Here is a 15272-nt window from a genome sequence, read left to right as displayed (position 1 = left end):
GAGGGAGAGGTCAATTGCACTTGGTCTTGCAGGAGGTTTAGGTACTCGTGTTTTTTCACCCGTGTTCAAAATTGTTAAATTGAAACTGTCACAGATGTCATAGATAAGAGTAGAACGACAATCGTCAATTTGTTCTCCCCAGACAGTTCCATGCGAATTGAAATCACCCAGGATCAACCTTGGTTCAGGCAAAACTGAACACAGGTCCTCTAGGTGACTTTGATTCACTGCTACTCTCTGAGGCCAGTACAAACTGACAACGCATAAGTCCCTACCTCTTATAGTTGTATGACATGCAACAGCTTCAATTCCTCCTGATAAAGGGAGGTCGATTCTATAGAAGGAATGGCGCTTGCTGATCCCCAAAAGCACCCCTCCATAAGAATCGTCGCGGTCTAGACGTATGACATTAAAATCGTGGAATGAGATGTTAGATTGAGAAGAAAGCCAAGTTTCGGACAACGCAAAAATATCGCAACTAGTTTCATGAAGAAGAAATTTGAACGGATCCAGTTTAGGGATAATACTACGACAATTCCACTGTAGAACAGTGATATCTCTGACCTCTCGGCGTAAATTAGCCATCGAGAGAGACAAACACTGAAAGGAGGGGCCAAGTTTGCATCAATTGCTTCAAAAATGTCTTTACTACAGGAAGCATTGTTGTAACAATGCCTCTGATGGATTCCGCTACATTAAAACACGTAAAAATTCCATTTAGAATATCGGACAGTTTAAAAAGCCCAGATTGGGTGGATGATTCTGGCGAAAGTTCTTTGGTGTTGTGGTTTTGCAAGGTTCCAGCCGATGTTGATTTGTTCTGTGGAGATTCTTTACCGCGGAAACCAGGAGGAACTTGATGTTCTTTGTTAACAACAGTCGGTTTTTTCTCAATCCTGTTTGGAGAGATAACAGCCGGAATTTTTGATGGTACTTTGGGAGAAAGCGCTTTAGTACGCTTTCGAGAGCATCCTACAGAGAGTTGTAATGGTTGTACTTCATCAGCCGTATCTGTGTCATCATTATCAACTGGCAGCACAGAAAAAATGTTACCAGATTGAGATTGGGCCGGTGGAGAGGCGCTCTTCAGTATGGCGGCATAAGAACGTTTAGAACGCTCTTTTAAAGAGCGCCTCTGTTTATCCCAGCTTGCCTGAAATGCCTTGCAAGAGGAGATATCATGAGGTGAGCCCCCGCAATAGATACATTTCTGTTCTACTGCTGAGCATGCTCCTTCCTCATGATTCTCCCCACAATGCAAGCATCGCTTCTTGTTGGAGCAATGCGAAGCAGTATGCCCCAACTTGATGCAATTCTTGCATTGCATTGGGCGAGGCACATAAAGGCGTACTGGAAGCCTTAAAATTCCATCAATCAAGATGTAATGAGGGAGGGCTGTTCCCGCGAATGTTACCCGAATCGAGGCTGAAGGCTTATACTTTGTAACGCCATCAACGACGAAGGCAGTCATGAGTTGGCGACAATCCAAGATTTCGACCGAAGTCGAATCAAGGCTCTTAAACTTGCCAACGCCGTGAGCCTTAACGTATTCAGCCTCCAGACTCGATTCGGTGATCACACCTTCGATCTCTACATCTCGAGACGGAATATAGAGCTGATACTCCAAATTAAAAAAATTGCTTGCAAGAATACCGTTTGCGGCCTTCCGGTCGCCCACAACAACGCGCATTTTGTTTGGCCTTACTTTAGTCACACTGGTAACGGAGGGCCACCTAGCCAGATCTTTAGTGATCTGCACTACATTTAGAGGTTTTCCGTTAGTTTTGGGCCGGATAAAAACCACCCACGGCCCAGAAGAGGATGAATTATTCGGATAAACTCGGAGTCGGGTTGTCTTTTTCGCAGCTGCAGATGGCGTAGAAAGTTCAACTGACGGAGAAAGATGACCATCTGAAGGACCAGCCACAGCTGAATCCTCCAGATGCTCCTCATCTTCGTAGACGATCTTCTCACCATCTACATCAGGCGGGTCCGACCCCCCGCCTTCGCTCATATTTTATAAAAATAAAAGCGAAGCACGGAATGTCAAAATAACTATAGGGAAAATAGAACAAGATATAGGGAAAAAGAAATAAGAATTACAAACTTGATTTTTCGATTAATTTGGCTCCTTTGGTGATTGATCCAACCACGTGGTCCTTCCTCGATCGAAGATGGCTGCCACGCCTCCACTCGGTTTCGGGCGAGCACGACCCGTTTGATGATGACAATGATGATGATGACAATGGTTCGCCAAACAATGGCGGCGGCCCTCGTGGTGACCTATTGTTTTTTTCCGATTGCCTTTGCTAGCCACAAAATTAGCACTCACTAGCAACAGTCTTTAATTGAACTCCCGATTAGCTGGGGAAAGTCAATTTCATCTGCCTCTGGCAGGAAACACGGCACAAAACACCCTTTAACCGTCCGAACGGCACTAACTCCCGGATATAGTGGACGAAGTCTCACTCACTTGTTCGCGATTATCGAAAGGCAACAAAAAGCGACTGCACACGACGAGTGATGCGAGACGAATGAGAATCTCTTAAATGAGCAAAATCTTATTTAGAATTTAGTGCTCAGAAATGAATTATCTTCTACCAATAAGTGAGAAAATTTTGAAGAACTTTAGCTCAGTTCTGAACCTGGGTCTAGTTTATGAGTTTTTGACATCAGTTCTGAGTCAAGATTGTTACTATCAAAAAACCTTAGTACATTATCAAAATTTGATTAATAATAACAAATTTTTAGTGTAGAGTAGAATACCTCGATGGCATTTGATGGATCATCTAGAAATTCTGCTTAATGAAGCAGAGCAACTATGCTGTTGGCTTACAAAATGTTAACAAATTTATTTTTTGAGTCATTATTATTTGGTGAAAAATTTTACAAAATATGACACGAAGTTTTTTTCATTACTTTCAAAAGTTTCGGACATGCAAAAATAAGAATAAAAATATCTTTTATTATACTATAACAAACTATATAATACAACATTTTCAAAGCAGGGATGAACTCTCATCTTTTTTTTGGAATTTTTTTTTTTCTTAAATGATCGTTACGGGTCAGCTGATCCCTAGAATTTATAAAGAAATATTTTCCTTCTAAATAAATAATTGATTCCAAATCAACATGGTTTTCATTTGTATTTAATGATTTTTTATATGTCTTTATTTGAGAAGTTTTCAGCCATAGGCTGGTTTCCCTCTGTTGAAATGATATTGAATACGTTCAAACTGGAACAATTTCAAATAACCATGAATATGAATATTTTTCAATCAATTCAAGCGTGTAGCCACTCTTTATTTCAATCATACAAAACCATGAATTACGTTTCAAGTACAGAAATTTCCTGAGTTATGAGATCACACAAATTAAATTAAATTTTCTCCAACATCACCATTGACATTGTATCTATGATATAGACGCATGTTCGCCATTTTTGCCAACATTTTGACATCACTCAGCCGGAGGTCATCATACATTCGATTCGCTCTGCTGCTGCTGATTCTGTACTCTAGCCATTGTCACCAGCCAGACATACATTTGGGGGGACAGCATAAAAAATTGGGTTGGTTTATATCACCATGGAGTAAAGCCAATCCACATGATGATGGTTCGGACTTTTGTCCCCTTGGGATAAATTTCGCTTTATTCGAGAACTCTCACAACGGGATTCCATTCTATCAAAATTTTCCATCCTACCGACAGCCATCGGCCCCATGGAAAATCTGGCCTTCGATTCGTGGAAAAAGTTGTCCGAAATCTAGCCGGATAAAGTTTTTGCTGATTTGGTTTGTCTACGTGGTGGCGTGGGGCCAAAGCTTTCTATCATTCTTTGCCATTGCTTTTCCGGGAATGAGGGAAGCCATTCTGAATTTTCATGCGGAGATACAAGCAGGAGACGGAAAAAAAGTTTGATGACCACTTATGGCGCGTCAGAGGCCAAGTTCAGCCAGTTGCCTTTGGGTGGATCCAACAAAGGAGGGGGAAATAGGTTCCAGCAACGATTGATAACTTCATTACCCCAAACCAATCCAACATAACGAGACACGTGCAAATAAATGAATGATCACTTTTGGAGCTATTGCTAGAGATTCTCGGGCGATGCTGGCTATCGAACGAATAAAATGCTTATGCGAGTTTCTACATAAATTTCTTTCATCGTCTGGATGGCCTTCGGTAATGCGATATGTGATTGATGTCATTGGTGGGAAGTGTCATAATGTAGTCTACAGTGGATGAACTGAGGCTGGAAATATTTTTTCACACCTTTTTGTCTAGACTAAAATAAACTCCAGTATAGTGATTTAAAAAAAAAAAGATTAAAATACATACTTTTCAGATTTATGAAGATATGACTTTTAAAATTAAAGATGAAAAATGGATTCATAATCTTGCATCAGTTTTCATGTAAGTTTATTTGTTTATCAGTTATCACAGATCTATTTTTTATACACAAATCAGATTAATTTTTAAATTTCTACACGCCATATCACCAAAACTATAGGCGACAGACACAATCTGTCGAATGATTTTAATTCAGCAATTAAAAATCTTACCAAAAAATTTAATTAACCATGGGCATAAAAATGGTGTTTTCTTGTAAAATGAATGTAGAATCTGACACAACTGATTTGTACCAATTTTTTTCAACAAATTTGAAACACATAATGGAGAGATTCTTTGTCAAAAAATTTAGTCACAATCTATCAAGTGGTTTTTAAGATGGCATCTGATACAGAAGCTCATGGACAATTTTATGGACAGCACTTACTTACTTACACTTAATGATCCTGCGCCGATCCTCCGGTGCATAGGGCCGTGGTAAAAACCTCCACTGTTGACGATCCGGAGCCAGCGTCTTCACCTGGTCCCAGTCAAGATTCTCGTCGACAGTTCGGATTTCAGCGGCTAGGCTTCGCCGCCACGAGTTTTTTGGGCAGGGTTGAAAAAAAAATCCTGCCCACTGGTAAAAAAAAATACGGTGGTCAAATCGTGCGCAAAATATTTAGATCGCTAGTGGAGGGGAAATTTTCAACAACTTGGTTATTATCAGCAAAACGAACTCATTAGCAAGCACCTGGCAGGTTTCCAGCCAAAATCTTTTCGTTGACAAGTCTCACCCGGATGTAAGGAGATAAGCAACGAGGAAAAATTAAAAAATTGATTTCTAGTAGGCTTGAGGAAGCTGGTGATCTGTTAAAATTTCAATTCAGAGGGTGTTACATAACGATTGACACGATGCATGGCTAAGCATACATCTAAGACTGCCTCCAAATGCGACCGTTATCCCTACATTGTGCTTATAAAGGTTCCATAAAATGTATGCTCTGTTTCAACTGAATCTGGAATCAGGCCATTATGCAAAAACTGAGGTGGAGGTATTAAAAATCAAATATGCTGGATTTTAGCCAAAGGAGGACAAAAACGGCTAAATTTGTTATAACTTCTACCAAATTCAAAATTTTGAGTAATTTTTTAAGGCCAGGCTTCAGGAAATAGAAAACGTTATCAAAAATAGCCTCGTCTTGTAAAAAAGAGTGGTTCATAGTAAACAATATAGATGGCGCGCGTGGTGCCCAAAAATTGCAATCGAAAAAACATTTTCATTGGACGCTATTTCTGAAATGTCTTGACAGTACTTAAAAGAAATTGCACTTATCAACAGTACATGAAAAATTTCATAAATTTCCATTCATGCATTCATAGTTTATTCACAAAACAAAGTGTTGCATATTTTTCGAATTTACTGCTTATCTGGAAATCTCATTTCAGTTGTTTTGGTCGAATTTATTTTTCTAGCCAGACTTTCAAACAATAAAGAAAATAAATCAGAGACAGCAAATCTTGGAACAACTTAAAGTTTTTTCTAGGTGGGAGCTACAAGAAAAGAATTTGATATTTGTTCCGGTCTCATTTGTCTTAGATAAATTTTTATGTTTCTAATGAAGAAACAGTAAGTTCGATCAATTGAAATATCATTAAAAAAAAACCCTCATCGACAACAAAATCCTTCGATTGATTCACGTATACTGTTCGAGTTGTTATACTTTTCAATTTTTATCAGCGCATCTTTTCATTTTGTACACACTAACAGCACAGAGAACAGACAAGCTAGCCCACGAAACTTGTGTAAAAATCCTAACACCCTTTTTGAACCATTTTGGATTTTTGGCTGGGCCTCCAGATGTCTCCAAACACACCAGAGAGAACTGTCAAAACAAACTGACTAAGTTTCAGTAAGTTTTCTATAGGTCGTATGAGCTGCTAAGCATGCTTCAAGAAAATAATCATGAAGCATGAAAAAAAAATAATCATAAAAGGTTATTATCTTTTTCCTTCAAATTTGTTAGAAATACAAAGTTTAAAACAGCTGGATGCTAAAGTGCTATGTGAAAGTAACCCGCTTTGAGATGCCTTGAATCAGTACTACTGGGTGAGACTAATCGTTAAGAATGTTCTTGTATTTGACTGGACATAGCAGATGCATTCTCTAACATAAATTACTGTTCAAGAAGTGCGAAAACTTATACCAATGCTGTTAGTTATCTGAACTGTCATAGTAGTGCAAAAATAAAGAAAGTGAAATTTCGCCCAGTTAAAAGTAACTTTGATTTCATTTATTTAACAATAAATTAAAGCCGTCCATTTAACTGAGACATTGAATTGATTTTTTGTGAGTTCATATACGATTACGCCTTTTCGAAAACTGGGCACTTTAAAATTTATTTGTAACTTCTGAACGGCGCAATAGATAGCACTGTTTGTAGTCAATTTCTAACGTATTTTTTATGGCGATAGCATTTGAAATTTTACACACCTTTTTGACGATTTTTGTTCGAGCTTGTACGTTTGTTCTCTGTGCTAACAGTACTCAAAGGGACAAATTGAACTGAAAATACTATTTCCTGTGTTATATTTTTTTTTCTAGTTAACCCTTTAATGCATGACTTTTTTTAAATGAGAATTGCAGTTATTGATTAAGTGAAATAATAACATTTTAATTCGACAAACAAAACTCAAGAGGTTTGAAGTCGTTATTTTGAGTATTATAAAAGTTATGACCCATCAAAGTTGAAAAATATTTTTCGAAATTCTTAGTTAATTTCAATACGGATTTGCTCATTTCTTCAAAACCTTGTTAATTAGGTGCAGGAAGGTGTTTGTGATTGATTGAGATAAAAAAAAATTGTTTGAATTTGCAAACCTGATGAAATAACAGCAGTTTTCCAAAAAACACTTTTTTCAAAAAAATTAATAAATTCGATTTTTGCAATTTCTCCGCAAATTTTGTTCGATATCTCACGCATACATTAAAATATCGTAATAAAAACACCATGGGCTAATTTCTTTTAATCTCTAGAATATTTTTTGTGAATACATCACTCAAAAATATCCACGCGGTTTCGAGATATTTGGATTTTGATTAGTGTTGTTTTAAAACAACACTATGCATTAAAGGGTTAAAGTGGTTATTGATATATGAGAGATTAAGTCGTGAAAATTTGTGTTCTGAAAATTTTATATTTCTGAAGTTTACGTTATGAATAAAAATTATGATAAAATAAGTTTTTATTAAAAATAATGTTTAAAAAACTACATTCAAAACAGTGAGACTTTTTTTTGTAAATAAAGCAAAATAACAACTGAGGGAATGTTGGGTGGTCGCAAGGATGAGATCATATACAATTTTACATTTTGTTTAGTTTGTCCTTTTTCTTCTCTTTGGTTGATAATTCAGAGTAAGTTAAATTCAATAGTAAATTTTGAAAGATTCTCGAGTCCTATTTTTTATTTAAAGTTTTCATTTAAATTTTCAGTTTTCATAAGTTTATTTTGAGCTATCATATAGTATTGAAATCTCCCAAACTCATAAACCTTTATAAGAACATACAAATAAAACAATTCAAGGCCATTTAAATTTTAAAAACATGAATATTCCTTCTAATACAGAAAAAATATTAAAAATCGTTTGGCATTATATTTCGGTTTTGAAGACCTTAAATGTCAAATGTTATTTTATATAAAAAATTTAAACAGTATAGTTTACAAATTCAAAGCAATATTTCAGAAGCATCCGAAATTTAATTCGAATTGAAATTTCGAGAATTAAAAGCTTCGGATATTAGAATAAATGCACAGAAATATAATAAATAAAATACAACACAAGATTTAAAAAGAAATCACAACACAATTTTCATATAAATGTCATACCAGGTTTGAAATAAGCCATGATAAAAAAAAAGTTCAGCAAAATAAGTATGAATATTGATCATCTTAATGAAAATTTCTTTTCTTCATTTTCAATTGAAGGGATTATAAAACAACATGTTATACTCTTCATTAAAAGCTTAAACTGCCAATGTTTAGGTTGGATAATGGGAGATTTCTTGAATGATCATTAAGGAACTGGTAGAAATAAAAACACTGTTTGAAATATTGAAAATACTAAGCATCTACATATTTAAGTGAACAATGCCCATTAAAATTTAGCTTTTCAGCTGGTACTTCAAATCATTTTCCGAACCTTTAATTGAATAATCAAAAAGCTATGATCGATTCAAGAAAGATGATTTATAAAAAAGAGTGGCACATTTTTTATTTTCGAACGAAGGTTTGTGATATAAAATTTAAAGCTCTGAATATTTTGTCGTCTTCTTTTCGTGATCGTTATTTATTGTTCTGGAAAGGACAAAATGGAAAAACTGTGTTTTTGTTATCAAAAATTTAAATCCATACGCGTCCAAGAAGATGATTTTTTCAAAAATAAAAAAATCAGGATTGAAAAAGAAAGACATACTAAAAATACAAAAAATTTAAACAGTTTGAATAAAAAATTCGGTACCACTAAAAAACGTGTCTATACAGCATTGTAAATTTATTTGAAAATGAAAACAGAATATGAAACAGAATATGAAACAGAATATGAAACAGAATATGAAGATGAAAAAGGTAAGGAATTTTTGCAGTAGAAACATTTTGCCATTTTTTATACTTATTTAATGAATTTAATTGATTTCTCAAGGAAACAGCATTTTGGAGCCTATGTTATAAAAATTTGATAGATTTCGGCGTCCTGAAGTTTAAATTTTTGTCTGTCACCTTTAGTTTTGATAATGTGATGTTGAAGAGTTTTAAAATTAAGTTAGGTTGAGTTTTTAGTAAAATCAATCAGCGATAAATAGTTTATCAGTTGACGAACGAAAGTCTAAATGAAACAAAAATTGATTCCGAATTTGTTTCTTGTGCTTAATATAATTAAGGAATAATATGTAGATGAAGATAATGAGAAATGATAAAAAATTCAATTCTACAATTTTTCAAAATTTGAAAACATATCATTATTAGCACTGCTGACATTGCAGAAGAAAGTTTGAAAAAATTGTTTTATTTCAATGAAAAAATTTGTTAAATCCTGCTGTTCAGTCCAACCAGTGGACTGAAGTTGGAGAGAGCGACGCTGAATGCACGAGAGAATACCGCACTGAGAGAGCAACCGGCTGCTCTCGCTGAAAGCGCCTAGAAGGTTCGAGGCGGTTCCATCTGATGCAAGCACGTGCTTGTGTGCTTGTTCGTCAGCCTATTTAAGGGCGCATTCTTTGATGCGCCTCGAGTCAGTCGTAATCAAACCGCCAAACCGTCAAGATGGCACGGAAGAAAAGTGTATATATAAGGTGTATATAGTAGATATATAGTAGATATATCATATAAGTGAATAGAGAATAAATAGATCTAAAATCTAATCAAGAAAGAGTGTCTTGTTCTTCTTCGCTGCTTCGCTCCGACGCCTTGCTCCCGGGTCCAGCTGCCACAATCGGCTCTTTTCAGAGCCCTTCCATCCAGAAAGAGTTTTGGATCTCGGTCAACCAGGCGATCGAGATCCCCCCGAGCCTCGGCCGCCAGGCAGCGTCATGAGGACCTGCCTCCACTGATGGGACAACCATGCGTGGTTGTCTCTTCAGGTCCAATTCCACGAGGGGAGCGGACCATCAGTGGTAGTTTTCCCGAGCGCTCACATTGTCCCGGCCTTGGCCCCCAGGCAGACAGTCTGCGGACCTGCCTCCACTGTTTGGCAACCACCAGGGGTTGTCAAAGCCTTACCCCTGAGGGGGGAAGGGCAAGCAGTGGTAGTTTTGCCAAGGCCCCTCCGTCCTACAGTCCTATGGCTTTTCATGGCCACAACACCTGCAAATGGATTTAATGTTTCCTTTTAAAAAATCTTTCTCAAATTCAATTAAGTTTAAATTTAAAAAGAAATCGTTTCATTTCCCGTATTTTACAAAATGGGGTATAGGAAAAAAAATAGAAATCTTTTATAACTTTTTTCGCAGAAGTTCAATGGAGGCTTGTGGTCTTGAAGAAAGTGGATAATTGATTTTAAATATTTATTTTAAATTTTTTAAGGTTTTGTCAAAACATGCAGAGATTTTTAAAACGATTTTTGCCTGTTTTCAAAAGTTATTCCAAAAATTAAAGCTTTTAGAAAAAACCCCAAATTAATCATAATCTGTTCCTAAATTTTTTGCTCCTTGAAAAAATGTGAATCTGATGGCGTTGTATAATTTATCAAAACCCGTTTTAATGTCAAGATGAACATTGATAAGAGCAAACAAAATTTATAATGACATGATTTTTTTTTTTGTATTGAAAAAGATTGAAAATAAAAAATGCATACATACAAGGTTTTTGAATTTTATTTTTGTTAATTTTACTGACTTTTATGAGAATTGAACAACTTAAGCATGGCTTCCAACTTGTTGAAGAATAAAATGAGTATTCGATGCATGAATTTTGGAAGCAGAAAAAGTTGGTCTCAAATTAAAAACTTAAATATTTAGTTACACTTCTTATCAAAAACCCATTCTTTAGGTAGGGGTTTTTTGTGTCAAGATTTAAGTTTCAATACAAAAGTTTTATTGAACTTCTTCATACAATTAAAAATTAATGTCAATTCGTGATGACCATATATTAAGTAAGATTAAATTTCAATGGTCTAGAGTGATTTAGGACTACATTCCGCCCAACCTGTATACACATCTCAGGTGGCGATGGAAATCCCGTGCTAAGTGTTAGTAAAAGTTTTTTTTTGTAAACATTGAAACCATGACAATTTGTGACGTCAGTTGCATGTCCAAAAAAACAACCAACAGCGAAAACCATAGAGAAAAAAAAATCATTGCCAACTGCTGTTTACGATTCTCGCCTAGGATATATAAACATCCTGGCAAGTGACGTAGGCTTTGTTTACCTTTTTACTTCTTGAATAACGAGTTCTGTATTAGTGTGCGTGTTTCTTCATCACCTTGTTTCCACCACATTGCATTCCGCCAAAGGTGAGCCAAGTTTTTGACATTTTCATAAACAATTATTTTTTAGGCCGTTCAAACATTACGTAGCGCAATTTTCGATCTTTTTCAACTCCCCCTCTTCCCTACGTAACACAGTCGTCTCAGATTTTCTATCCACATTCCACAAATCGTAACAAGCGTAACAAGGGTGTAACCCTCCCCCTTAAACGCGTTACGTAGTATTTGAATGGTCCCTTTGAAAACCATTTGGAATCAACAAATTCCTGGTTACTAAGGGGAACTAATTTTAATTGATCTGAAAATTTTACTTGCGAAAAATCTCCATGGGGAGGGAGGGAGGAGTTGAGATGAACCTCCGAAACTCCCCCGTTTGCACGGCCTTGCTCTCAAATGAAAGATGATATATGTAATACCATCAGCGTTTGACAATTTAATTAAAACAGATATCAATCAATCTTCCTAATTTTTTTTCGTTTAAAGTTATAAATAATTTCAATGGTTAAAAACTGGAATACATTATTGAAAATTAATCAGAATCATGCACTTTATGTCAAGACCCATGATTTAAAATAGAAAACACTATCAACCAACCCTTCCACAAAATGATGGCTTTAATCCTCTGCTTTTCCTAAGTTCATCCCAATAAAGGGTGTCCGGATCTAAAAGTGGTCAAACTATATTGCGTGTGAATCGATTATATGTTTATTGAAAACATCAAATTATTTTTCTTTTTGATGTTCAATATGTATACAAGATGGGATAAATAAACAGGTAAGATTCCGGTCGAACCATCCAAATTTGCGAGATTTTGGTTTGACGCCTGTCATTTTATACAATAACCTTATCCACTTTCTTTGCCGCAGAACGCTTCTCGATGCTAACAGTTTGTTGGGTCTTCTTACTTTGTTTGCTTAACTATCTTCCAATATATTTTGATTGGGCAAAGTTCTGGCGTGTTGAGAGTTTTTATCCTTGGGCACAACGTGCATGTTGTTAGCAGCATACCACTGCATGGCCTCTCTTCCATAATGGCAGGATGCCAAATCCGGCCAAAACGCATTTGAAGACATTATTTTACGTAAATTTCCTGGTTGACGGCCCGGTTTCAACTAAAATGTGACTTCTCAAGCCACAGGTAAAGATAACTTGCAAAACGAGATATTTCTTGGCATACTTTGATAGTTTCATATGTTTCAAAATGTCTGCGATTTTTCCCTTCCGGTTGCTGAATAAGACTTTACCACGCTTTCAAACTTTGGCAACATTCTCGTTTACAGTATCCGAGATCTTGATTTTGCCTTCATATCTTATCTTTGCGATTTGGAGTCGCTACCTTGCAAGAGCAGGTCGATAATCCGGATGTTTTTCACCGTGCCTTCATGCACGGTTGTAGACGATATTCCCAACTTATTTGCGACATCTTGAACGAAGAGGAAAGCGCTAGCCACTCTTTTGTTCGTCACAGCGGCTTCCCGATTTCGATTTCCCCCAGATCCAGGCTTCTCAGTTGTCGACAAACATTTCCCTAATACTTTTATCACATTGGTGACGGTTGATTTTAACACATTCAATGATTTTGATAATTCTGGGTGCGTGTAGTTTGGATTTTCACGAAACATGCACAAAATGTTGATTCATAGCTTCACTTGCTTATACGTCATTTTGATAACTAAAGATCTAATGTCAAAATTTGAATAAATACAATCAGGAGTTTTCAGGTGTTTATATGAATGATAGGAAAAAACAACTACTGCGAATTCAAGTTGACCACCTTTTGATCCAAACACCCTTTAAATCGACCGTCTAAAGCTGAAAACCATGAAAATGATGAAAATGAAGATGATAAAGATATCATCCACGAGTGCGGTCCTCGTTAGCCACCAAAACATCCGAAGCTAAATTAATAGACTAGCTAGCCGAGCATGAGATAAGAATTTCAATTAGCTTCGACGATCACACCTCTCCAAAAGTTTTCCGGTTTCAATTTTCTCGCCTCGACTTCAAGCAGCCGGCAAGCAGAAACCTCTCAACCCGTCTAATCTCGGTTAGTTTGTTTGCGTCGGAAAAACGAAAGCAAACGCGAATCGAATTTTCCTCCGATTTTCTGGGAAAAAGGGGGTGTGAGAGGGTTTGAAACTTTGGCCGGGTCTCAAATTTCATCTCCAACCCCCATTTCCTTTTTGCGTTTGTGATGACAAGGATTTTTGATTGGGAAGCTACGGCTCCGTTGCCGGTGTTTTAATGCCTCTTGAAACTTTGACAACGGTTTATTGATAGTATCAATTCATCGACTAATACCTACGTCCTAGATGAGTTCTGAGTTGGGTTAATCGCTTATAGAATTGAAGTTTGCTTTTGTAGTTGTTTTTGGAAGTAGAACTTTGGAATAGTTTGATTAGTTAATTAGTAGAGTTGTTCGTTTTTTAAAGGTTCCATAATTATAGTTGATTTGGTAATAAGTTAGTGAACGAGTTCGCTGAACGGCAGGTAATAAACAAATTTTTATCTTTTTTGATGAAGTTAATTATCCGATATCTAAGTGTTTTTCAATAAATAATATTTTTTTAAATTCATTTGCTATCTGTAATATCTTAAAAAATTTTAAGACTTAAACATTCAAAAAATCTTCTTCAAGTGTAAAATTTTGTCTAAACAATTTTTTAAATTCTAATTGGCTAATCAATAACCTCGAAAAATTCAATCCGTTTCATCTACCTTACACCCACAAAAAACGCCAACACACCTCCCACCCGCCCGATTTGGGCCATTATTTCTTCATTACTATAATTTTTTCTTCTCTCTACCGCCCCATGCGTCGATTCCCCTTCTCCGACCTCTTTCTTTGCAGTGGCCAGCTCACCGGAGAACAAATTCACCAAAGATGATCTAACTGCGGCCGTCGGTGCTGCCCGTGAACAGTCGTCCTGCTACGACGTTTCGTGTCCGGGATCCGGCAGTTACGGTACTTGTCCTGCTGCATCGTCATCATCATCATCCGCCCTTGCCGCTTCCGCTGGAACAGAAGTAGCAACTACACAGCCCCCGCACCAGCAACAGCCAAGGCCCCTAACGACTGGGCCCCTTGCTGGTTGCCACCACAATCCGGCAGCCGCTGCACCGCAACACCACCACCCGCATCAACACCACCACCATCACCATCATCATCACCATCACTGTCACCCATCGGCCGGGGCAGGAGGTTCAGCATCTTCATCGACCTCGTCCTGCCCGGAATGTTGCTCCTCGTCGTCGGCGCGTAATGGACAAATTGGAAGTAAGTGCTTCGGCTGCTTTTGCCTTCTTCATTTTTTTTTGTACTAGAATATGTAGATGTTTTACTTATACAAGACCTCCTAACGACTTCATCTACAGTCCCGGGGCCTTTTAGGAATCGCTGAGCTGAGATTTCGACGTTCGGACCGGGCCTTCTGCTTTCCATTATATTCATTTTATTCGTAATTTCATATTTATCTTGTTACATTTGATGCTGGCAGCATGACGACGCCAGTAGCCTTTTGAATTATTGGTAGGCGCTTTCAGTAGAGTACAGAAAAAGGTTATTAGTCCTAGGTATGAAAGATACACAAAGGGTATTAACAAAACGAATATAACGTTCGTGATTTTCATTTCTTAGAGCGGAATTTTGGAAGATATCTGGGATCATCAGAACCATTTAGAAATAACACTAAACTAATGGTTTTGACTTCACAGTTTGAGTAGATTACTCCGTTTAGCATCAATCCAGTTCAAATTAAAAAGGTAAGTAGTAAAAATTGAACCACTCTGCCAACCACACAAAAGTTGATGAGATGCCCGTACTTTGAGCATACTTGCTTAGGTAACAGCTTTTAAATCAATTAAATAGATTAGCACTAAAACCTTAACTGAGCTGTTGTATGGTTTCTGCACCAAGAGTAAGCCTCGCGAGAGTTCGCCACCTTGAGCGCAACATTCGTCGTC

At 36.9% G+C, this 15272-nt stretch overlaps 2 protein-coding genes across 2 annotated transcripts in view; both read left to right on the top strand.

Annotated features, from left to right (window-relative positions):
- The first annotated feature begins 2174 nt into the window (after positions 1 to 2174).
- Positions 2175 to 15272, top strand: part of LOC129742060 (homeobox protein OTX1-like) — a 61132-nt gene continuing 48034 nt past the window's right edge. The window contains exons 1-2 of the mRNA XM_055733907.1: positions 2175 to 2196; positions 14161 to 14586. Of these exons, the coding sequence (XP_055589882.1) occupies positions 2175 to 2196; positions 14161 to 14586 (448 nt within the window). The remainder of the gene's footprint in view (positions 2197 to 14160; positions 14587 to 15272) is intronic.
- LOC129748602 (dual specificity calcium/calmodulin-dependent 3',5'-cyclic nucleotide phosphodiesterase 1-like) overlaps positions 14124 to 15272 on the top strand; it is a 190906-nt gene continuing 189757 nt past the window's right edge. The window contains exon 1 of the mRNA XM_055743262.1: positions 14124 to 14586. The gene's annotated coding sequence lies outside the window, so the exon portion shown is untranslated. The remainder of the gene's footprint in view (positions 14587 to 15272) is intronic.

This window comes from Uranotaenia lowii, chromosome 2, assembly GCF_029784155.1.
Source record: "Uranotaenia lowii strain MFRU-FL chromosome 2, ASM2978415v1, whole genome shotgun sequence".
NCBI lineage: Eukaryota > Metazoa > Arthropoda > Insecta > Diptera > Culicidae > Uranotaenia > Uranotaenia lowii.
The sequence above is the reverse complement of the archived record's forward strand: the minus strand, read 5'-3'. Positions and strand labels throughout refer to the sequence as shown.